The 25,257-nt window shown below is 44.0% G+C and overlaps 2 protein-coding genes across 10 annotated transcripts in view; one reads left to right on the top strand and one right to left on the bottom strand.

The window, feature by feature from the left end:
- BCL2L13 (BCL2 like 13) overlaps positions 1-25,257 on the top strand; it is a 124,269-nt gene that overhangs the window by 80,627 nt on the left and 18,385 nt on the right. For 2 of the 4 annotated variants that reach the window (XM_025851751.2, XM_073886930.1), the window contains one exon: positions 4,028-6,415. The exons of 1 other annotated variant lie outside the window; for it this stretch is intronic. In XM_025851751.2, the coding sequence (XP_025707536.1) occupies positions 4,028-4,846 (819 nt within the window). In that variant the 3' untranslated portion in view covers positions 4,847-6,415. Of the gene's footprint in view, positions 1-4,027; positions 6,416-25,257 lie in introns of those variants that run through there. One more of the 4 variants, XM_025851753.2, reaches the window with a different exon arrangement.
- The window catches only part of BID (BH3 interacting domain death agonist), a 47,380-nt gene continuing 30,121 nt past the window's right edge, over positions 7,999-25,257 (bottom strand). For 3 of the 6 annotated variants that reach the window (XM_025851757.2, XM_073886932.1, XM_025851754.2), the window contains 4 exons: positions 21,158-21,368; positions 18,162-18,301; positions 15,745-15,957; positions 7,999-8,382 (listed from right to left, as the gene is read on the bottom strand). In XM_025851757.2, coding sequence (XP_025707542.1) covers positions 8,365-8,382; positions 15,745-15,957; positions 18,162-18,301; positions 21,158-21,368 — 582 coding nt within the window. In that variant the 3' untranslated portion in view covers positions 7,999-8,364. Of the gene's footprint in view, positions 8,383-9,279; positions 13,522-15,744; positions 15,958-18,161; positions 18,302-21,157; positions 21,369-25,257 lie in introns of those variants that run through there. The other 3 variants (XR_012376473.1, XM_025851756.2, XM_025851758.2) reach the window with 3 other exon arrangements.

The following is a 25,257-nucleotide window of genomic DNA, read 5'->3' as shown; positions in this document are numbered from 1 at the left end:
GGTCAAACAAAAACTTGTACGTGGATATTCACAATTACCGAAAGGTGGAAACAACCCAAATGTCAACCAGCTGATGAATTAATAAACAAAATGTGGTATATCCATACAACGAAATACTGTAAAGCCGTAGAAAGAAAAGAAGTGCCCATACACACTACAGCATGGGTGAGCCTTGAAAACATTATGTGCAGTGAAAGAGCCTAGACCTGAAGGGCCACATACTGTATGATTCCATTTATATGAATTTCCCAGGGGAGGGAGGTGGGGGAATTGGGAGTGATTGGCCAGAAGCTTGCTCTTTGAGATGATGGAAATGTTCAGGAATTAGAGTGGTGATGTTTGCACACATTGTGCAAACTAAACATTGTGCATACTAAAAACCACTGAATTGTGCACCTAAAAATGGTGAATGTTAGGTATGTAAATTTTATGAATGTAAATATCAATACTAAAAAAAGAATAAAAGATTTTTTAAAAGAACACCAATTTCTAGTGGTATGCCCTGCCCTTTGTTTTAGAGACCTGTACAAAAGAAATGCAGGAGATTCTCTTCATTTGACTCAAATTATTTCACAGCTCATGTTGAGATTGTTGAATATCCACTAATCTCAAGTTCCTAGGAGGTAGCAGACCCCAATTTATATGTACATTCTTAAAAAAAAATTGAAAGTTTTTTTTTTTACTAAATCATGATCATTGTAAAAGATGTATAGAATACACTTCTTATAGTTCTATCCTATAGAAATAACCCATATATTGGTTTGATGTATATACTATTGTAAAGAGAGATTTTACTTTTATGATACCTCTATTTAGAAGAGATGAGGAAGGAGGAAAAAGTTTGTTAATTACCTTTTCTACCCAAGGGAAGGGTATTGTTTCAAATTGCTTTCAGTTTTAAAAATTTATAGGCTAGGGCGCCTGGGTGGCTCAGTCGTTAAGCGTCTGCCTTCAGCTCAGGTCATGATCCCAGGGTCCTGGGATCGAGTACCACATTGGGCTCCCTGCTCTGCGGGAAGCCTGCTTCTCCCTCTCCCACTCCCCCTGCTTGTGTTCCCTCTCTCGCTATGTCTCTCTCTGTCAAATAAATAAATAAAATCTTTAAAAATAAATAAAAATAAAAATTTATAGTCTAGGGGCACCTGGGTGGCACAGTCGGTTAAGCCTCTGCCTTCGGCTCGGGTCCTGATCCCGGGTCCTGCACAGCGGGAAGCCTGCTTCTCCCTTCCCCACCCTTGCTCTATCTCTGTCTCTCTCTGTCTCTCTCTCAAATACATAAATCTTTTAAAAAAATTTTTTGGGGGGGGGTGTCTGGGTGGCTCTGATGGCTAAGCAAGCGTCTGCCTTCAGCTCAGGTCATGATCTCCGGGTCCAGGGATTGAGCCCCACATCGGGCTCCTAGCTCAGTGGGGAGTCTGCTTCTCCCTCTCCCTCCACCTCTCCCCCTGCTTATGCTCTCTCTGTCTCTCTTTCTCTCAAATGAATATATAAAATCTTTAAAAAAAAATTTTTTTTTTTTAGTCTAGGTGGTATTTTAGAGTAGCTCTTTGTTCCACCACCACATCAACAAAAACAATGGCAACAAAAACGATGATAATGAAAACACAGCCTAATTTATTGATTGCTTACTAGGTACAAGGTGCTATGCTAAGCATTATAAATACTGTATCTAATTTTTGTAACAGCCTTGCCAGTCATCTTCCTTTTATGAAGAAATTGAGGTTTAAATGGTTAAGCAAAGCATTCAGATTTACTGTGGAGCTGGGGTTCAAACCAGTTCTTTTTTCCTACAAATATTGTATTTTTAATTACTATACTCTTTTGTCTCTCTGCTTATATTCATCCATGGACTATCCCTCATGACCTGTAGGACTTCTTCAAGAGATTGAAACAAGGGTTGAAGTGAAATGTGGGGCAGTTAGAATATTGACATTATGATCATGTTACTTGTTTGGTTGTTTTTCTGGTTTCCTTTTATGTGGGGCTGATAGAGGGATTTATATTAGAGTCTTAATGTATACAGAAAGTTTTTGGTCTTGATTGAAGAATAAAATTATTCTACTTCATATGAATAACAGCTATAATCACAAAATAAAATAGGAATTAATTTGCTTTACATAATCCTATACAGACTCTCCATAGCATGTCCCTGTGTCATCCAGACATTTTGTAAAGCTTTCATTAGGTCTTTATGAACATTACACTCCATTGGTTCTCTTCCTGCCATTTTTTTTTAAGATTTTATTTATTTATTTGACAGACACAGCGAGAGAGGGAACACAAGCAGGAGGAGTGGGAGAGGGAGAAGCAGGCTCCCCGCGGAGCAGGGAGCCCGATGCGGGGCTCGATCCCAGGACCCCGGGACCATGACCTGAGCCAAAGGCAGACGCTTAATGACTGAGCCACCCAGGCGCCCTCCTGCCTTTTTTTTTTTTTTAATATTTTATTTATTTTTTTAAAGTAGGCTCCACATCCAGCATGGGGCTTCAACTCATGACCTCACGATTAAGAGTCTCATGCTCTACCGGCTGAGCCAGCCAGGCACCTCTCTTCCTGCCTTCCTGATCACATTGTAACCTCTGGGCTCCCCTACCATCCCGTGTATATACCTGTCTGAAAGCTTTCTGTATCCTGTTGAAATTAGTTATTCATATGTCAGTCTTCACATCTAGACAGTGAATTTTTTAAGAAGAGAAACGAAGTCTCATCTCATTCTTCCTTATATTGCTGGTGCCTAACATGGTACCTAATAGGCCATGAGCACATGCTGGGTCCTGTTAAACTAAACTGCTAAATGTGAAAACAAAGACTGCTTTATTTATCTTTATTACTTTGGTGTAAAGAGTCTTCCTACAGAGACAAGGATGAGTCCTGCATTTCTGGCTTCCCTGTAGCCACTGCTCTCATATAATTTTTAAAGTGGAGCTGTGACTATCTTGTGGAGCTCAAAGACTCCACTGACTAACCACTTCATATTGAATCACATCCATATTTCTTAGCTCTCTGTCAGGTTTTCCAGGGTCCCCTTCCCAACTGAACTTCGATTCTTCATGTACATTGTGCACTACTTAAACTGGGGACTTACTGTGCCCTCTTTGTTATTTCTGTGCTTTTGCTGGTGGTGTGTCTTGTACATGCTTTCACCATGGAACCTGAACCATCCTTCAGGTAGCTAAAATGCTCCAGGAAGCTCTATCATCTCCCTGCCTGCGGCAGCCTTCACCAAAAGAAGTCAGCATCTCCCCATCTGAACTCTTCCTAGCACTTGGACTGCAGGATAGCACTGCCCTACTAAGTGAGAAATTCCTCAAGAGCAAGCTTCTTGCCTTTGTTTTCTCTGCTGTTTTACATTAATTATTGCATAAATATACATACATTGAATTAAATATAAAAATCAAGTTTTGGTTTTTTAGCTTCAAGGAAACTGGTCAAAGGACCATGTTGTTAAAAATTCTTCCTCTGCAGTGGTTTACATGGAAATTCTTAAATTCAGAAACTATGTAGGCTTAGACAATGTATTTATTTCTAGAACTTCAGTTTAGGAAAGAATTTTTTTCCAGATTTATTTTTTAAAATGTTTGTTTGAGAGAGACAGAGCACGCACAAGCAGGAGGGGCAGAGGGAGAGAATCTCAACAGACTCTGTACTGAGCATGGAGCCCGATGCAGGGCTTGGTCCCACCACCCTGAGATCACAACCTGAGCCAAAACCAAGAGTCGGATGCTTAGCTGATTTAGGCACCCCCAGATATATATGTATGTTTATATATGTATTTATATATTTTTATTTATTTATTTATCAGAGAGAGAGCACAAGCAGGGGGAGCGGCAGGCAGAGGGGGAGGGACAAGCAGGCTCCCCGCTGAGCACAGAGCCTGATGCGGGGCTCAATCCCAGGACCCTGGGATCGTGACCTGAGCTGAGCCAAAGGCAGATGCTTAACCAGACTGAGCCACCCAAGCGTCCCAGATTTATATTTACTTTAAATGTATTTACCATTCTTTGTATTGACTCTCCTCCTTTTCTAGGGCACTGTCTTTAACCTTGAATCAGAGGAGGAGGAATACCCTGGAATCGTTGCAGAAGATAGCAATGACATTTATATCCTGCCCAGTGACAACTCTGGACAAGTCAGTCCTCCAGAGTCTCCTACTGTGACCACTTCTTGGCAGTCAGAAAGCCTACCTGTTTCACTGTCAGCCAGCCAGAGTTGGCACACAGAAAGCCTCCCAGTGTCCCTAGGTCCTGAGTCCTGGCAGCAGATCGCAATGGATCCTGAAGAAGTCAAAAGCTTAGATAGCAATGGGGCTGGAGAGAAGAGCGAGAATAACTCTTCTAATTCTGACATTGTGCATGTGGAGAAAGAAGAAATTCCTGAAAGCATGGAAGAGGCTGCCGTGGCATCTGTCGTCTTGCCAACCAAGGAGCTGCGGGAGGCGCTCCCGGAAGCACCAGCTCCCTTGCTTCCACATATCACTGCCGCTTCCTTGCTGGAGATGAGGGAGCCCGACACAGAAGGGATGACAGTGGAGACAGTCAGCCCTGCTCCGTCTTCGTTCGTGGAACTTGCTGAAGAAGAGAACTTGCTGAAGACAAAAGCAGCAACGGTTGAATCTGTTGAACTGGAAGAGGAGGTGACCCCCACACTGGAACCCACAGCAACACTGCTGAGTGAAGAGGAGATGCGTGTGAGGAGAGGGGGCCTTCGAGAAGGCCCCTCCCCTGCAGGAGAAGCAAAAGCCATCCCACTGTCTGAGGGCAAGTCTATACTGCTGTTTGGAGGGGCCGCCGCCATCGCCATGCTGGCAGTGGCAGTTGGGGTCGCACTGGCTCTCAGAAAGAAATAGCAGATTTTTCAGAAGAGAAAGAAAATAAAAAATGTCAGGTTTTAGCTGTACTGACTGAATTTGAACCACCAACAGCTGATTTGGACATTTGTGGAACACTCTGGGATAATGGGGGACTTCTGCTCAACAAGGCAGTAAATTGATCCACATAGTAGGGCTTCAGGTAGAGAGCATTCACGTTTGTCTGATTTTAAGTTCCAAGGGCCTCGACTCCTGCTAAATTCGGAATCTTATGCGTCAAGCACTCCCTCTAGAACAGGGTTTCTCAACCTTGACATTAATGACATTATGATTAATTCTTCGTTGTAGGAGGCTGTCCTGTGCACTGTAGGATGGGCAACATCCTTGGCCTCTACCCACTAAATACAAGTAGCACCCTTCCCCCAGTTGTGACAATCAGAAATGTCTCCTGACATTGCCAGATGTCCTCTGGGGGCAAAATTGTTCCTGTGGAGAGCCACAGCTCTAGAGGGAAAGGGTTAATTTAGGATCATCTGGGATAGAAATTCCCAGGCAAAAGGGCTCAGCTGTGGGCTCCTCAGCTACTGATTTGTTCCTGCCCTTGGAATTTCATCTTTCCTGGTGAACATGCTGGGTTTTGCAGCCATTCTTTTGTGGCTCTTCTTTTCTTCCCCACCTTCTTGGTCCTGTAGCATGAGGGTGCTCTCCCCTGATGTCTCAGCTGCCTCTCAGGTACTACACTGCTCCTCTTCACCCCCAGGTTCTTTATAAGGCCCCATGGGAGAGTGCTTGGTCCGCACCCATTAAGTCCCTGATGCTTCCTACAGCTCCACCTTGTAAAGATGTTGTCGTTAGTCATCTTAAAAAAAAATAAATATAAAAGAGACCTAGGGTTCCCTGCCTGTGGATGCGAGGGCAAGTAACTGGCTAGAGAGTGGTATTTGTCTCATTTATAAGCAGGATGACTTAGGTGGCCAAGTGTCTTCTGGCCCTTTTGTGTATGGCCAGCCACCCTTCTGAGCTTATGGTTACTTGCTGGCAGCATCTCTGTTGCTGGATGGTCACTGTCTATAATCTGGGCTGTGTGTTTTCCCTTTATCTGGCCTCAGTCTTCTTAACTGGTCAACCAGTTTCTCTGCGGTCTCTTCCCATGTGATAAGGATTTTCATACTCGGGCTTACAGACCAGTTGAATCATAACTCAATAAGAGTTATACAGAAAATCTCCCTAAATACCATTGAAATAAAAAGTAGGAAAAGAGAAGCTTGAATTTCTTGAGGCTACCCTTGAGATTCTAGTTTGGCTTTCAGAGTTCAAGAATAAGACTTCTTCCCTGAACTCTTTACAGTCCAAATGCCAGAGTGATAAACCAAAATGATTCTAATCAGTATGTGCTAGTTGAGAATCAGCATAACTTCTTTCATCTGGCTAATCCCATCCCTAACGGGGGGTGGGACTATGTCTTTTCATGTGTGAGGGTCAGTGTCACTATGCAGGACACACATGCTTGAGACAGGTCATCTCAGATTTATCTTAGTAAATGTAACAAATTACTTTTTAGATCCTGAAATTTGTAATAAAATTACTTTACTATCTTGATCACCAAAACTTGATGTTTTAAATGTGCTTTCTTTTTTAAATTTTAAATTTAAAATGAAATCTTCTCCCTAAAGCAGTACTATTTAAAAATTGGTCAAGGAAAGGTCTGAAGTGTGTTTGTCTGTTCAGCTTTATCATGCAATGTGTCTTTATGTTCTGAGTTTTAGTGTCTTAGGGAGTGATATTTTTAAGGGTTTTGGTGCACTTTGATTAGGATAGCTAGAGGTGAGGGGGGAAATGGGATTAATGTAGTAAAGATTATTTTCCTCCTTGGACTCTGACAGTTGGCTCAGACATTGGGTTACTCTGTATTCTAATTGCTACTTTTGTGTTTGCATAGGGTAAGAGCAAACTGGTGAGTTATCTTGATTTTTTTTTTCTCTTTTATAATAAAATATTTTCCTTCCAATGTTCACACTTTTAAACTCTGGGTCCTCAAACCCATTAGCTAAGACACATGTAAGTACTAAGAGAAGTCAGGTTTATTTTGGAGCTACTAAAAGGCCATCTGTGGCTTAAGATATTTGGGTCTGTGTTCTCCACAGAAGGAGCTGCCACGTGCTGGTTTATCGTCCCATCTGTTGAACATTAACCCAAAGTGATCTGGCCTATTGTATCTTCCTGGGTAATGGTTAATACTCTTTTCCATTGGCTTTCTCTAGAGTGATTCACTGTTGGTTCCAAGTAATAGGAACGTGTCAGTGTCCCCATTCCTTCTTCACTTCCTTATCCTCAGCCTCTGGCAGTGGAAGGGAATACCCTAGTAAGGGCTGCTTCTTACAGCAGCTACTTTTGCTATGAAAAAAAAAAAAGTTTCTCAACCTCCCACCTCCCCCTTTTTTGGTGGCGCTGGTAGTAGGCCATTTCTTCTTCCCCTGCTAACTTATATTACATCTGAATCTAAAGTAAAAGGCAGATTCAGGATAAATCCAACTTGCTTATGGAGCTCAGATGTGGAATTAAAAATATCACCATTTATCGTTCCTCATTCCTTGAACTATTCAGGAAAAGTTTGTGTAAGTCCTCTAGAATTCTTAATTGCTTTATTGAATGTAATGATTTCTGAAAACTTGGCAAAAAGCCAGTGAAGATTTCTTGAGAAAAATACCAGAATTAATGCTATTTTATCCTCTCTGTATTAAAATAATAATAATTCTGGGCCCAAAGAAGTCAGTCAGTATCTACAGTGTGCCTTAGGGGACTCTTGTGATCATCACTGTCCTATAGAAAGCTTTCTAGAAACCAAAAAGCAACTGTTGGCCATCTGGTTCACACACTGCACAAAGGCATCCTTGATACCTGCCCTCACCTGCGTTTCTGTACCATCTCATCTATCAAATGCAGCTGTTCCCTGGGTTTGTCCTGGGGGAATAAACAGTGAGCCCGGAGATGGGGTTTTTTGAACCACAGCTACCATTAATTTCTTGTGGAAATTAATGTCCACAGCCTTTGTGCTAATTCTAATAATAATACAGAAGTAATGCCTGCTCCTTGCCTTTTTTCCCTAAAGGCATGATGTAGACAAGTGTCATACGCACAGAATTTTGAAATTATTTTAAGAGATGCTTTATAGAAATAAAAGGTACTCTAGATAAGATTTTTGTCCTTTCTTTTAATTTCTGAGGTCTTTTTACACAAATTTATCTTTCAAAGAACTTGAGGTGGTGATCATGTTTCACAGAGAGCCTGTTGACTATTTGGTTGCTTTATAGAAACAGTTTCTGGCCTCTGAACCAATTTCCTCACAAGCATGACGGTAGTCCCTTTGTCTGCAGCTTCATTTCCCGTGGCTCAGTTACCCGCGGTGCGCCGCGGTCCAGAAGCAGATGGTCCTCTTTCTGATGGATCCTCAGAAGGTCGGTAGTAGCCTAATGCCTCGTCACAGTGCCTGGTCATTCACCTCCCTTCATCTCATCACATAGGCACCTTAGCATCTTACATCATGACGAGGGTGAGTATCAGTACAAGAAGATATTCTGAGAGGGAGAGACCACATTCACATAACTCGTTACAGTATATTATTATAATTATTCTATTTTATTGTTTTAATCTCTACCGTGCCTAATTTATAAATTAAACTTTACCACAGGGATGGACGTAGAGGAAAAATCATATAGAGGGCTCAGTACTATCCACAGTTTCAGGGATCCACTGGCGAGGATAAGGGGGCGCTACCCTATTTCATTTTAAAGTCTCAGCAACACAGTACTAGGTTTCTTCTCTGAAGGACTGAGATCTGCCGCCAGTGATAACCTCCTCCTGTTACTCCATTCATCACTTAGGAGGTTCAACTGTGAGATGGGTTTGAGTTTAGGGTGCATATTTTTTTCTGTATTAGAATATCTTTTTCCTTAAAAAATGTGGGTCATTTTAACAAATAGTTGGAACATTTAGCTTGCCAGGGATTGTCCTAGAGCGCCCTTACATACCTTAGTCCATCTTCACAGTTGTAATTCATATTTGTATTCCTTATCCCCAGTTTACAGAATGAAGAAACCTGAGAGTTTAATGACTTTTCAAAGGTCTTCTAGCATAGGAGAGGCAAAGGCAAGGGTGATAATTTTTCTGACTCCAAGTCTAGTGCTTTTCTCAGTTTTTACCATTTTTGTGACCCTGCCAAGCAGGATTGGTAGGCTCCCTACAAATGGTTGTGCCAATCATACACTGCACTAGGGCGGCCAAGCTCACCCAACTGAAGGGAGATTTTTCTTGATTTGTACGATGGTTCCATATGGTCTAGTCCTAAGTACTGAGCATGTTCGAAGGTTATGTCCAGGGTTATTCCCAACTTCTGATTCTACCAGATGTTTTCCCCTTAAATACTGAATGAGGTGCCTTATGGCTAAAGAATTATAGGTTACTGCTGGTACAGATCTTTTTCTTCTTTTTTTTTCCCAAAGATTTTATTTATTTGACAGAGATACAGCGAGAGAGGGAACACAAGCAGGGGGAGTGGGAGAGGGAGAAGCAGGCTTCCCGCAGGGCAGGGAGCCCGATTCGGGGCTTGATCCCAGGACCCTGGGATCATGACCTGAGCTGAAGGCATACGATTAACAACTGAGCACCCAGGCGCCCCGATACAGATCTTTCATTAGCATCTTCAGCTAATGTGTCAGATAGTATGTCTTTCTGCTTGTAAACAAGGGTTAGGGTTAGGGCAGTTGGACACAGGAATCGCCAAATGATTTGAAGGCAGCACCTTGACACTTTCTCTCCCCTAGTCTGTTCATTATTTTCCTTTTCCCCTGCCCATGCCATGAGTTGTGAAGTGGGGTACTTCTAGGCGTTGCTTGGCCTCTCAACGTCACCAACTCAAGTGAGCTGGTCAGGCACCCCCACAGGCACATCTTGCTCAGAAGCTGACACTAGGTGACTTTCCAGTGAAAAATCTTCTGTTCTATTCCACAACACACTGGGGAATGTAAAGTTGGTAGTAGCCTTGGCTATAGAACACTCATTTCTTAAAATTTAGCCACTATTTCTTCGTTACCTCATATACACAGCTCCACAGAGTGGAAACGGTCGGTCGTGTAACTAAAATATTAATACATCCTGTCTTCCTTTTCTTTACACAAGACTAGCCTCTGTCTGGCTTGCCATGTTCCTGTGAATTAAGACCAGTAGTGTTCTCTACATGTTTATGTTTACACTGCAATAGCTCTAGCCAGGCAGCTGCTCCAATCGCACGCACGCTCAGGTTGGAAATGTTCTCAGGGATATTTGCAAGGCCTTGTAATAAGTTAAAAAGTAGCAGCTGGCTTAAGGTGATCCTTGCCCCCTTCTCACCTTCTTAGGGGAAATTTTATAGTAATGTTGCTCAGTGAGTGTTCTTTGCACCACTAGGAGAAACTGGCTAAGTTTGTTTCAGGAATAAAAGGAAGTTGAAGTATAATTTTTCCTATTACAGAGTCTGGAATAACTGGTTCCTGGTTTCTAGCAAGACAATCGTATTACATAGATTGGTCCTTGGCCAGCACCAAAGGAAAAGATAGAATATTTTTCCTAGACCTGTGTTTTTCCTGCTGTCTTACCTAGTCTTCCATTTCTTTTCCTCCACATTAAAAGTGCCTCTTCCTACCTCGTTCCTTGACCGAGTTCAATTTATTATTGGTTCTAATGTTCTCATCTCCTCAAAATTACTGGAATTAAATGGTAATTTTGGTAATTAACATAAGCATTTCACTTAAATGCATGATTTTTCTGTATAAATTTCCATTAGCTCTCCTCACTAACAGTTCTGATTTGCTCATTTATGTGGGTTATTCTCGCTCCTCTTCCCTCCTGGTAATCTGCCTTTTGTCCAGGTCTACTCTTCATCAGGGAAAAGGAACAAAATTCAAATCTATGAATTGTGCTTTCTGTTAGAAGCAGTGTGTTGGGGAGAACACATTGGAAGTTGAAATAAAGTGAGATCTGAAGATAATTGATGGACTCCTTTCTATTCATATGGTAACCTTATGCCCTTGACTTCGGAGGGATCATTTCAAATAATCTTGTGGTCTTCGTAAGTACACACTCACTTGCTTTGCCCTCAGGTTCTGAAAACATGATCGTAACATCCAAAGGACACTCCCTATTCAAGTTTCCAGTCAGCAATTAAATTGTTAGGAAATAAAAGCACACTCTGGCGCTGTGACCCTTTAAGGCAGTCCCGAGCATCTCCGTAGTCCGTGCTGGATCCTACATGGTGAGATCAGGAATGATTTAACCTTCTGAATAGACCACATAGTCCATCTGACTTTCAGATATGCCAAGCACCTCCTGGAGAAGAAAGCTGTTTCTCTTTAACCAAGGAATTTCCATCACTTAATTCAAATATTTAAAAAACCAGGATGAAACACATTGAATTAAAAATTTTCAATCATATCCATGAGGATTATGTTCCCAGCGTAAAATCCACCAGCTTCCAGGATATGCCTGAGTCTTGTGGCTGGGATATGCCCAAGACTGGAACACTTGTTTTTGATACAGTGGACTGACTCTTCATGATGCTGGCTTGGGAACAAGAGGTGATCATTTTGCTTTATGGCAGAGAAAGTCTAACTTGGCCTGAAAAAAAATGTACACCAAAATGTGTATATAAGCTGCATTAAAATGGTGGCCTACTGTTAAGCAAAACAGTGGCAGGTGAAGGTGCTGTGAAAAGTTGTATTATGAGAATCTGGGATTATTTGTTGTTTTAGAGCCCTTTTCTCTTCCATTAGAGTTGACTATTTGTATTTAAATTGTTCCTTTTAGAAGAAAGTATCTCCTCTCCCTAGTGAGAATCTGATTGAACACTTTGATACATGTGTGGATGAGTATGTATGTGTGATTCGATTTCTGTCCAGATTTCTGTCCACCGTACTATGAATCCTTCCAAAAAAAAAAAGTTCAAAACATAACAGTATTACTGGAAGATTTCCAAATGGTGGCCTTCATACTGCACAGCTTTTAGTATCTAAAACATATTGCAGATAACCAGGTTGTGATCCAGCCCTAGTACAGTATGTATTTAATGCTGAACAATGCATTTTTTTTTTTTTTAAGATTTTGTTTGAGAGAGAGAGAGAGAACAGAGGGAGGGGGAGAGGGAGAAGCAGACTCCCCACTGAGCAGGGAGCCCGATGCGGGGCTTGATCCCAGGACCCTGGGATCATGACCTGAGCTGAAGGCAGACATTTAACCGAATGAGCCACCCAGGGATCCCTCATTTTTCCTTTCTGATTAAACTCTCAAGGAACAGAAAAGTGTTTTGGTAACAAGAAAGTGTCATACTCAGTAACAACAGTATTACTGGTTAAGTGAAACAGTACCATGTGTGATGTGAACCCAGCATCTGCCATCATACTTTTAAACAGAATGCTAGGAAACACTTATTGCCGGGAACAAGAGACCAGTGTTGCACTGTTTTTTGTTTTTTAAGATTTTATTTGACAGAGAGGGAGATAGCGAGAGAGGGAACACAAGCAGGGGGAGTGGCAGAGGGAGAAGCAGGCTTCCCGCAAGGCGGGGAGCCCGAAGCGGGGCTCGATCCCTGGGATCACGACCTGAGCTGACGCTTAATGTCTGAGCCACCCAGGCGCCCCTGTTGCACTCTTTCTAAATGTAAGCTCTCCCTGGTTTATTCTGGCACTTCCCAAATGACTTATTTTGGTATGACTTGCATTCTGTGTCCCTAAGAAAGGGAACCACCTCAAGCGTTGAATTTTTAAAAATCTAACTGTTCTTTCATCCTTTATGCCTAGAAAACCTGTTTTCTTTAGATGTAGCTTCTTGGGCAAGATCAGCTGAGGAATACGGGAGGCAAATGAATACGTAAGATTATTAACCTATTTCCCCATGGGATGTATGCAATAGCCTCTGGTATTCCATCAGGCTAACATTTTTATTAAAGCTCTGACTTCTTGGAAAGAGAAAAAAATGCATTGAGTTACCTGATTTTGGAAACTGTGGTTGACTTGGGCCCTTAAATCCCACCACACCTTTTAATTGCCTATGGTTCTCCCTGACTCAATAAAAGGAAATCAAGTTGAAAAAAAAAAATCGCATGTTCTGAGGCCTGATTTTCCCATTGAGTAGAGAACTTTAGTCCAGAACCTCTTGTACTGTTTGGTTTTTATGTTCCCTATTTTGAAAGGAGTTTTTCATTTGTGAGGGTATGTGCATCCGTCTCCAGTCCTTGCTCTCCTCAAACACAATCTTGCCTGCTGTAAGACCATGCCCCAAGGTTGCACTTTAATAAACAGTAAAGTTGGGGGTTTTTTTAAACAAAAAAACATTGTTTTTTTCTTCTGCCTTACAATCTGTTCTTAAATTTAATTTTCAAGTGAAGTACAAAAGAAATAAGATAAGGGCACAATGTGTAGTAGATTTAGAAGATGGTATGAAACTCAAATATGTGCAAGTTGACATTTCCATTCAAGTACGTTAATGTAAAGATGTCTAAACGGATCACCGGCTTAAAATATCATCTTAAAAAGAGAAATAAATAGCTATTATCTCACGCCTGTCTTTTCTAAGAACTTTGTTTAAATTGCCGTGGCTCCGTCTCAGCTGGAGGCAGCTGTACTGTTGTCACCATATCAAGTTTTAACCAGTCATGCTTTGGCAGAGGTGTCCACTCAGTCCATCTCCTACAGCAAGAAAGGAAAAATAGCCAGAATTAACCAGTGTAATTCACAAACCAGGATTCCGTTCTTAAGGACTCTGGTGCCACAATCAATAGAAGTGAAGCTGGCGTTTGTGCAAAAAAACACTCTCTGGAGTCCTTTTATCCTTAGATCCCTGCATCCTCCTTCTTGCTACATGGGAGCAACCACAAAAACACAGGTTTTGCAGGTGCTGAGATCGGGATCTTCACATCTGTTGAGTCACTTACGGTGCCAGGAAGCACCTTAGTGCGTCTGAGGAATGAAGATTCTGTTTCATTCCCTCGGTATTTTTTTTTAGCTTTTGTTTGTTTGTTTGAGAGAGAGAGAGGACGAGTTGGGGGAGGGGCAGAGGGAGAAGCAGACTCCCCGTTGAGCAGAGAGCCTGACACAGGCCTCCATCCCAGGACCCCAAGAACATGACCTGAGCCGAAGGCAGATGCTTAACTGACTGAGCCACCTGGGCGCCCTCATCCCTTCAGGATTTGGTTAAGATGTTAATACAGACTGCTGTTGACATCTGCCCACTTATTCCCCCTTTAGATGGTTGTTGGTGAAAGCTGTCCAGGAACATTCTCAGGCTTACCGTCTTCCAACAATTCAGCTTGGTTTAATATACTTGAGTCAAGGGGCGCCTGGGTGGCTCAGTTGGTTAAGCGACTGCCTTCGGCTCAGGTCATGATCCTGGAGTCCTGGGATCGAGTCCCGCATCGGGCTCCCTGCTCAGTGAGGAGCCTGCTTCTCCCTCTAATCCTCCCCCCTCTCATGTACTCTCTCTCTCTCTCTCTCTCATTCTCACTCTCTCAAATAAATAAATCTTTAAAAAAAAATATATACTTGAGTCAAGATTTATATTCATTCTGTTTTAAAATGCTGGCATGGGGCGCCTGGGTGGCTTAGTCCGTTAAGCATCCAACTCTTGATTTCAGCTCAAATCATATGTGAGATCAAGCCCCGCATCAGGCTCCGCACTGGGCACGGAGTCTGCTTAAGATTCTGCCTCTCCCTCTGCCCCTCCCCACAACTTGCGTGTGTGCATGTGCTCTCTCTCTCTCAAAAAAAAAAAATAAAAAAATAAAAAAAGTGCTGGCACAAATGAAGACCATGGCAGACAGAGAAAAAAGGCGTTGAAACTTATCAGTAAATATTAACAGGGTTAGATGCCTGGGTAATGCCTCTGACACATAAAATCCCAAACATTCACTAATACTTTCAAATTTACAAATAAGACACATCAACTTAATTTCCAGTTAAAGTGAAGCAACAGACTTTGAGGGCTATCTGGCTCTTCTTGGTCATCATCATGAAGAACTGTTATTTTTAATATCTTGGACAGGTTTTGTGGGGAAGATTTTAGATAGTTTTCCCCCCTTTTGAATATTTTGGTCTCTCTCCCCAACATCCTTTTTTGGTAAGTATGTTTTTAAATGTAAATTATGGGGCGCCTGGTGGCTCAGTCAGTTAAGCCTCTGCCTTCAGCTCAGGTCAAACCGAGCCCCACACCTGGCTCCCTAATCAGTGGGGAGCCTGCTTCTCCCTCCCAACTTGTGCTCTCTCTCTCTCAAATAAATAAAATCTTAAAAAGAAAATGTAAATTATACTTAATGTTTGTGACCAGGTGAGAGTGAGAGCAGACGGAAGAAGCTCCGCTGGGGATACTCCTGCCACATTCTTTCATGCTCCACACACCTACCTACACCATCCTATTCGGATTCTAGCAATAGTATAGTATAAAGTATGCTCTGATAGTAGCGTGTCTTTTTTTTTTTTTTTAAAGATTTTATTTATTTGACAGAGAGAGAGACACAGCTAGAGAGGAAACCCAAGCAGGGGGAGTGGGAGAGGGAGAAGCAGGCTTCCTGCTGAGCAGGGAGCCCAATGTGGGGCTTGATCCCAGGACTGAGCCACCCAGATGCCCCTGATAGTAGCCTGTCTTAAAAATAACGTTGATGGAGCTCAAAAGGGCATTAGGTGCTCATCACCACCTTCTACAACACAACTTTGTCACAGAGGCAAAACCAAGCCTTTCTACCTGAGCAAGAAGGTCTCTAAGCCTCTCTTGTGGTTTGGTCACCAGAAGCACAGAGAGAAAGAATGAAAGAAGCCCTGCAGCAGACAGTTCTGCTGGGTTTCCAGACCTTAGAGGGACCAGGCAGAGACCAAGAAGACTGAGTGAAACACCAAGGAGCTGACATCACTGGTTCTTACATTTCTGGCTAAGTTCCTCACATAGGTGAATAGGTTCTGGTTAATAAAGTTCACTGTTGTGCGAAAGACATCACGGAGCAAGGATGGTGTGTGATTGGCCACCTTTTTGGCCAAGAGCATGGCCAACATCAGCATGGTCTTCTCCTCCTCCATGTCCGTAGGGTAAGTCTGCATGATCCGCTCCAGCGCAGTGGCGAGGTACCTCCTTCTGTCCTGCATGGGTGAAAACAGGGTCACACGGAACCGAGTTTACTAATATTCTGCCCTCTGAAAGGAAAACAGTCCTCCAATGTTAAGTAGAAAGCAGCTTTCATTTCATAGGGAGGAACTTATTAAACAGCTGAGGAGGTTGGAGGAGAGAATGAGAAATTATTTAATTTTGAGAGACAACGGAAAGGGGAGACTGAGCTCACTCCCTGCAGCTGGACACTCATTCACCAAATACATTCTTCTTGAGCCTGTGTGTTCACTTTAGAGAATGGAACCAAAGAAGCCCAAGTCCTTCCCTGCCTCCAAGGTAACTACCCAAGATGTCTTACATCTATCTTACCGGGGCAGACCTAGCTCCAGGGAAGGAGATGAAAGGGGGCGTAAATGTGACCTTCTCGCCTAGCCTGCATGGGAGAGGCACCCCACAGACCATTAGACCTGAAAGGACCTTCAACCTCATCAACTCAGACGCAAAGTTCAGTTAACACTGTGGGAGAGGTCCTGAGGCAGAACATGACCATGCCTGTCACAGCTGCTGGAGAACTCCAGACAGGGCGAGACCCCTGGAGTAGACAGACCTGCTTACAGGCAGGAGGCTGGCCTGGCTGACGGAACCCTGGAGGATGAATACATTTCTGTGTAGTGAGGAGCATTTGCATTTTCAGGTGGTGGTCAAAGGATGGAACCATTCTCTCCTCTGAACTCCTGTAGACATAGATTTGACAGCCTTCCAGCAGTTCTCCCTCCCACTATTTCTTCAGGAAGGATAGGTACTTTATGGTGCCCGGCAAGGGTTAGAAGTTCTGTTAGTATCTGTATACTGATTATAACCATGAAGTTAAGAGTAGCAGGCTAAATAAAATGTCACTTTTCTTGTGACTTGACATTCTCTACTTATATTTTTATTCAACTGAAGAAAGAATAAGTTATTTCTGGAAGAGTCATACACATTTTATTAATCTGTTTAGAGGCTTTTGTATCCAAAATGTTGACTCTGACTTAAGGTTCAAGTTTCCTAAATGTCAAGTTAATTCTGAAATACAATTAACCATGCTATGATTCTATTTCCAATTCTTTTGTAGGCAGTCATGAATTGAGTCACCTCACTGGACACTGGTCTGAGAGGAGACAGAGGACAGACCTCGATGGTTTAATTAACAACAGAAAACTAAAAGACAACCTACTGAATGGGAGAAGATATTTGCATATGAGATATCTGATAAAAGACTAGTATCCAAAATACATAAGGAACTTCTACAACCCTAAAAAACAATCCAATTAAAAAATGGGTGGAAGACATGAACAGACATTCCTCCAAAGAAGACATCCAGATGGCCAACAGACACATGAAAAGATGCTCATCATCACTCATCATCAGGGAAATGCAAATCAAAACTACAATGAGGTATCACCACACACCTGTCAGAATGGCTAAAATCAGCAACACAGGAAACAGATGGTGAGGATGTAGAGAAAAAGGAACCCTTGTGCACCACTGGTGGGAATGCAAACTGGTGCAGCCACTCTGGAAAACAGTATGGAGGTTCTTCAAAAAAATTAAAAATACAGCTACCCTGTGACCCTGTAATTGCACTACTGGATATTTACCCAAAGAATACAAAAACACTAATCGAAGGGATACATGCACCCTTATGTTTACAGCAGCATTATCTACAATAGCCAAACTATGGAAGCAGCCCAAGTGTCCATCAGTTGATGAATGGATAAAGAAGATGTGGCATATATACAATGGAGTATCATTCAGCCATAAAAAAGAATGAGTTCTTGTCATCTGCAACAACACGGATGGAGCTACAGAGTACAGTATCATGCTGAGTGAAATAAGCCAGTCAGAGAAAGACAAATAACTATGATTTCGCTCATATGTGGAATTTAAGAAGCAAAACAAAGGGAAAAAGAGACAAGCTGAAAAATGGACTCTTACTATAGAGAACAAACTGCTGGTTACCAGAGGGGAGGTGGGTGGGGGATGGGTGAAATAGGTGTAGGAGATTAAGAGCAAACTTCTCTTGATGTGCACTGAGTAATATACAGAACTACTGAATCACTATATTATATACCTGAAACTAATATAAGACTATATTAACTACACTGGAATTAAAATTTAAAAAAAACCTGACCACTGAAAAAAGTTCTCACACTTCCTGACTAACCCAGAAAAGGCAGTGGTGGATTTTCTCACTTACTTCTTCCGATAGGTTCACATTCATAAACCGCATTGCCAGGTTATTCACCAGTCCTGGGTGGATGCTGCGATCCATCTTGTCCCCTATTACGGCGAGCTGCCTGGCGATATCCTGGATGATTTCTTCTTGACCCTGAGAATCTAAATGTTCAGGCAGGGGCACAGAGACACAGTAGATTCAGACGATGGCCCTGTCTGACCCCTCTCACTCCACCCTGTACCAGAAAAAGAAAGGGATTCTGCTTTGGAAGAGAGCCCGCGCGTTTGCACCGCTCACCACAGTGGGCTCGCTGAGCACGTGCTATGCTGGTAGAGCTGCAGTTGAGGGCAGCCAGGGCGGAGCGCTGGGGCCAGGAAAGGGTCTAAGTGAGCAGAAGACTTGGAGAAGCAGGCCCCTCCCCACACACAGAGTCAACATTTGTCTGTGAAAAGGACAGTGATGCCAGGGCATCTGTGGCATGAATCTGGTGGCAACCTTCCCGGCTGCCAGCTCTACTCCATCACGTAACAGGTGTCGGCCTAAGAAGCTGTTAGGGCGGGGGCTTCGCCGCAGCTGGAGTTAGAGCCACACGCGTGCCAGAGAGATCAACACCCCTGCTTGCCCTGCCACCTGCACTCCCCCCGCCCTCTGTTCCTCCCTCAACACTCAATACTACACCATTTATCTGTCAGTGTTGTCTGACTCCCCTGTCAGAAGGTAAGCTTCCTAAGAGCTCTGATTTTTAAATGTTTTGTTTACTGTCAAACACGCAGCCCTGAAAAGGCAAGGCACACGGGAGGTCGATCAACAACTGCACAATGAACGAGTCAATGAACAAATCCTGTCCCTGCTCCTAGTAAGCACTCAATAAATGCCAGCTACCATTATTTCCCCCATTAAATCTTGTATTTCTCCTGTGTTTGCACCTTCCCTCTGGCTTATTTACCCAGGACGGAAACCTCAGTCTCCACAAGGCTTGCGGCCACCCTCAAGCAGTGGTCACATCTGATCTCAGAGCCCAGACACACCTGTCTGTTCTAGTGTCCCCAGCGTCACCGCCCGGACGTGGGTTCTCCGTCAGCTCTCATCGGGGTCATGACGGCAAGCTCCGAGCCCCCTCTCACTGCCCTCCAGGCCTTTCCCCACTCTCCATGATATGCTGGCGAGGCACTGAGGTGCAAGAGTGAAAGAGGCTTTGAGGGGGTTGGGGGGTACTGCTGTGACCCTGGGGAGAGCGCCTCCTTAAATTCTGTGCCCTTAGCGTTTCACCTGCCCCACGGTGGTCTTGACGATGACCCATGGAGTATGGCTAGGACGTCACTTCTCTACTCCTTCACGGGCTCACACCTGCTGAAGTGACAAGTTGCAAGCAAGCCTCAAAGCACCTTGGACCTTAACTTGCACTATTCCCTCCAAACACGCTAGCCAAACCCAACTATTCACATTACCTTTAACAGGCCCCAGTCTTTCCGCCTGCAAGTGTCTGTTTACGCCGTTGCCATTGCCTCTTACCAGTTCCCAAAGAGCCAAAATGTACCCCTTCCTCCACAGGCCGGCTCAAGTGCAGTTATAGCCATGCAGTCTCTCCTGACTCCTCGGAGTACCCAGCCTCTCCGGAGCTCCCACTATACTGACTGCCTCACTGATTTCTCTGAGCTTTTTCACTTGGTTCCAGCAAACTTCAGGAGTCCTGGCAGATTCAGTCAGTATCCAGCTGAGTAAATGAATTCGCCAATGGAACTGTGGTATACAGAGCCTCTATTCTACTCTATTAAGTACCTGGGGCAGGTACTTAACCTACAGGCCAGTTTTCTACCAGAGGTGAGGTTTGGTGTACAGCCCCATAATCACTTTTTCAAATGACATTTGAGTCAAGCCAGGCTTTGCAGGCTACGGGGCAAATAATGGTGTAGAAGAGCAAAGGACAGCTCAGGGTGCAGCCTCTGGCTGCAGTCAGCCCTACAGCAGCTTTGACAGCCAAGCCATTCCTGCCCCCCCATCCCCTCCCTAAGAGGACCAGTTGCTCTTACTCAAGTTTAGGGCCACCCAGAAGATGCGGTGGCTGGATTCTAAAGCACAGAAGTCTTTGGCACACCCTGGCTCGTGGAGGAACTCCTGCCATACCCCACCCACCCAAATTAAGATAGAGCTGGAGGTCCAAAGGCTGGATCAGCTGTTGGTCCCCCCCATGGCCACCAGAGGGCAGTGCAATCTGGTATGCCAGGAGATTTCGTGGAGGCAGGAGGATTTGACTCCACTCTCATATACCTCATAAATACCTGGGAATCTTCCACCCTAGAACACGCTGGTACAGATGAGTCGGGCCCAAGGACTGTGCATTTTGAAAATGTTCCTCGTGGAATTCCAATGTGCCCAGAATCTAGAAGAGGCTCATTCTCAACATGCTTCCCAGCCCTGCTCCCTCAGCCTTCAGGTCAGGATGGCCTCCATCTGTGGAGGCTGCACCAATGGCACAGGAGTAAAAAGTAAAGTTGGAAGAGGTAGCACAGGGATGTGGGTGAGGAGAGGTGGAGTCTGGAAACCATGACATGCTGGGAGGACACATCATGGGAGCACAATGGGAGGACGAGAGAGCCCAGCTTGAGAAGAGAGGCCTGGCCCCAAGCCTGACTCACTGTGCCCAGCCGCTATTTGATTTGGGGTTCATCATTTACCTGTCTCTGGGCCTCAGTGTCCTCATCTGGAAATTAGGTTCAGAATACTTCAATGCCCTAGGTATGTTGTAGATAATCCCACCACGATACACATAAAAGTGTAAGGTACTATACAGATTCAAAGAGTCATCATAAAGAAACTGAGTGGCTTTCAACTAATTAGAAACTCAGGCTGTTCCACTGGAGTCATCAGGTACAGACCAAACCACCATATGACACAAACATCTATGATGGACTGAGACTAGGGAGGGGGAGACTGAGCCCAAAGCTCCCTTCCAGGACTTAGGTTCCCTAAATGCAAAGCCCAGATCTGGGGCAGAGGAGGCTGTGCCAAACACCTACCTCTCTCCCCACCTGCCAGGAAGTAGGTGCAGCAGTTGCCATCTGTCTGCAGCCCATCGTCATGGTCCCCCTGCAGGTAAGCCGGCACGGGCAGGTCACGGCCCAGCACCTCCAACTCTTTGTGGAAATTACAGTTGGAGCAGTTTTGGAGGAAGCCAAACACCAGCAAGTTTGTGATGCGCTCATCCTGGAGGCCTGAACCACTGCTGACCTAAGATAAAAAGGGAGTCAGGGAGATGCGTAGGAATCCGATCCAGGGCCAGAGGCCCTGTCTACAGCTGAGCTTGGCGGAAGGGCTCTGGGGACAGCTGGGCCTGAAATATCTTACTGGCCTAAGATGTCCAAATGACCCTGTGGGCGCAAGAGGACCCAGTTAGCAGAGGCCAAGTCTGCAGTGCCTGCTTCAAGCAGTTCCCCCAGTAGGTGCCAAAGAAAAAGCTCCAATTCTGCAGACATTTGCATGACATCCTGAAAACACTGAGCTGAGGTGAGCCTGCTTTCGGAGGCGGAGGTTCCAAAGGCTGTTTTAGGGAAGTCAGCAAATATCATCATTACATCCTTACACTTACATGCTTCTGCTAACTCCCATGTATCCTTTAGCAACTTCAGCCCACCCTACCAGCTATGCATCCAGCAGTTAGAAGCTCTTTCTTTTTCATAATCTTTGTGGGCTAAGATGGTATTGTGCAACCAGCCGATTTCCCATAAATCCTGGGCAGTAGTGACCGCAGATAATGCCTCCTTGGGAGTATATGCCCCTTAACCACAATCCGGCTGTATGAGGATGGCTCCCGCTCTAACGCAAGGGATTGGGGGCTCTGCCTGCCAGCTCCGTCCGCCAGCACCACTTGCTGCGGGAGCTCAGCTCAGCATATGCACTCTGGGAGCCAGGAGGGACGTTTCTGGGGTTACTGACTGCACCTGGGTCAGTGTTCTTGGCAAACAAAGGTGAGTGCTTGTACCACCAGCAGCCAGCTGTGCTCAGAGCAAGCCAAGACCTAGGATGAAAGAGGGAATCATCCAGAAAGCTAGGGATACTGAGATCTCCCAGGTAAATGTAACACACACACACACTCGGCTGTAAGAGAAGCTCAGCAGAAGATGAAGGTGCCGATAACATTTATTTGTCTTCTAAGTCCTGAATATTTTTCATTTAAAAAATTCAGAAACCTTTTAGGATAGTTTTTAGAGGGCAGATTGTTTTAAATAAATGAAAGGTACAAAACAAGGTGCTTATGTATGGTTATTCAGCCTTTCCTTCTCCAGAATTATTTCTTAAAAGGGGGGAATAGGGGCGCCTGAGTGGCTCAGTCATTAAGCGTCTGCCTTCGGCTCAGGTCATGGTCCCAGGCTCCTGGGATCAAGCCCCACATCGGGCTCCCTGCTCAGCGGGAAGCCTGCTTCTCCCTTTCCCACTCCCCCTGCTTGTGTTCCCTCTCTCGCTGTGTCTCTGTCAAATTAATAAATAAAATCTTAAAAAAAAAAGGGGGGGGGAATATCATGTAAAAGCTCTGCTGGATCGAATCCTTACAATTCCGGTATGGTGAGGCCAGGCAGCAAAAGACAGCTTAGAAACTCAAAAATATCCTTCATTTCTACCTGAAGGAGATGTCCTGGCTAGGAGAGAAGAAAGGAGTAGGCTAGGGCAAGGTTGTGGGCTGAGTTACCACACACTCAAATGTTCAGTACCAGCTGTTTATAAAGCAGTTGGACAGACACTATTAGATGGGCAGGTCAAGAACAGGTCAGACTAAACCACGTATCAGAAAGTAGGCTCAAGAGCTGATAGTATTTAATTCCAAGAACATATAGAGCTTGTGACAAACAATATTTTCATATGACTATGACTTTTTCTTTTAAAAAAGATTTATTCATTTGAGAGAGAGAGAGAGAGCGCACAAGTGGGAGGAGCAGAGGGAGAGGGAAAGAGACTCTCAAGCAGACTCCCCACTGAGCACGGTGCCCAACATGGGATGGGGCTGGATCTCATGACCTGAGTTGGACGCTCAACTTACTATGCCACCCAGGTGCCCAACTGTGACTCTTTCTGATCTTCTAGCGATAAAAGTTGAAATGGATGTCTTAGAAGATGCAAGATTTGAAAGCTATTTATCCTTTTAAATCACAGGAAAAAGTATATTAAGAGAAATGATCAAGGGGCACCTGGCTGGCTCAGTTGGTTAAGCGACCGGCTTTTGGTTTTGGCTCAAGTCATGAACCTCAGGTTTGTGGGATCAACCTCCCTCTCCTTCTGCCCCTGCCCCCACTCATGCTCTCTCTCTCTCAAATAAATCTTTAAAAAAAAAAAAAAGGAAATGCAAAAGTAACTCTCGTGCTATAAAATCAGTTTCAGTGTAGAGAAAAAAATGGAAAGCTATCTGATGTGTTTTGAGAAGCTGGAACAATCCAGGTGCCCAAACCTGGCAAAAACAGCACCATACAAACAGTTAAAAAAAAAAAAATCCAAACCAAGTGCCCTTATTTTGTTTCTCTACATATAAAGAAAAAAAACAAAGAAGAGTGCTAAAACGGGGGCGTCGGGGTGGCTCAGTCAGTTGAGCGTCTGCCTTCAACTCAGGTCATGATCCCAGGGTCCTGGGATGGAGCCCTACATCGGGCTCCCTGCTCAGCGGGGAGCTTGCTTCTCCCTCTCCTTCTGCTGCTCCCCCTGCTTGTGCTCTCTCTCTCTCAAATAAAAAAAAAAAAAAAGAAATCTTTTAAAAATTAAAAAAAAAAGAATGCTAAAATGTGGATGAACAGTACCATAACAGTAAAACAAAACCAACCAACCAAACAAAAAAACCAAAAACCAAACACAAGATATGATACTAAGCGCAGTAAGTCAGACACACAAGAGGACAAATATTGCTTGACTCTACTTCTCTGAGGGACCGCGAGTAGTCAGATTCACAGAGACAGAGAGTGGAGAGGGGCTGCCGGATGGGGACAGGGATGGGAGTTAATATTTAAAGGGGACAGAGTTTCAGTTGAACAGGTGAAAAGTTCTGGAAGTGGATGGTGGTGATGGTGTCACCACAGTGTGAATGTGCTTACTGCTGGGGAATTGTGTTCTTAAAAAAGGTTAAAATGGTAATTTTATGCTATGTATTCTACCACAATTTTTTAAAAACTGGAAAAACCTCAAAAGGAAAAAGTCAGAAAAATCTACAACAGGATGAAAACTGTGATGGGGGCCAAACTCTGAAATATAAGAGGAAACTGCTCAGTGTTTCACTGTGAACCCCAGCTCCACGGGACACTGGGCAACTCATGTGTCTATGTTTCCTCACCTTGAAGTTGAAAAAAAGAGAAAATGCTGGGGGTAATTCTGTCCCCCTTCCTCCCCCGGAGGGTTTTCAGGTGAAATGGACAAGGTGGACAAAAGCACTCGTGGAAGTTCAAGTGCCACACAGTGTGACATGGCAACACTGCTCTTAATGCAGACATTTCAACAATATGGGAAAGGACACAAGTTGCAAGTTAAAGGGGACAAGAATGGGGGCGCCTGGCTGAGTCAGTAGGTGGAGCATGCAGCTCTTGACCTTGGCATCCTGAGTTCGAGCCCCACTTGGGCGTAGGGTTTACTTAAAAGAAATAAATAAAATAGGGGCGCCTGGGTGGCTCAGTTGGTTAAGTATCTGACTCGACCTCAGCTCAGGTCTTGATCTCAGGGTCATGAGTTCAAGCCCTGTGGAGCCTACTTAAAAAAAATTAAATAAATAAATAAGATAAACCACAGTATAGCAGTAGACCTGCCCTATAAGAAAAACTAAAGGAAATCTTAATACGTACATACATACATACATACATACATACACGTATAAGACAAGAATGGGCAGGTTTAAATGGCACCAAATAAAGGAATTTTGGATGCTGAGAATAGATCTTTATCAGGACAAAAGGTGCTACTGGAATCTTTTGGCCAAACAGTTACCATCTCTGCTGAGCCTACCGTGTCTCAGGCCCTCTGGCTACCAAACTGAAAAATCACATGGTTTCCACCCTTCAGGAGGATATTCAACTACACCTTGAGAACCTGCCAGGTGCCAGGTGTTGCTATGTTTAGGGATCCAGAAATGGTGGGCCACCAAGTTTACTAA

This window comes from Callorhinus ursinus, unplaced genomic scaffold, assembly GCF_003265705.2.
Source record: "Callorhinus ursinus isolate GAN/ISIS: 27379988/994484 unplaced genomic scaffold, GSC_fseal_2.0 scaffold74, whole genome shotgun sequence".
Taxonomy (NCBI): domain Eukaryota; kingdom Metazoa; phylum Chordata; class Mammalia; order Carnivora; family Otariidae; genus Callorhinus; species Callorhinus ursinus.
The sequence above is the reverse complement of the archived record's forward strand: the minus strand, read 5'-3'. Positions and strand labels throughout refer to the sequence as shown.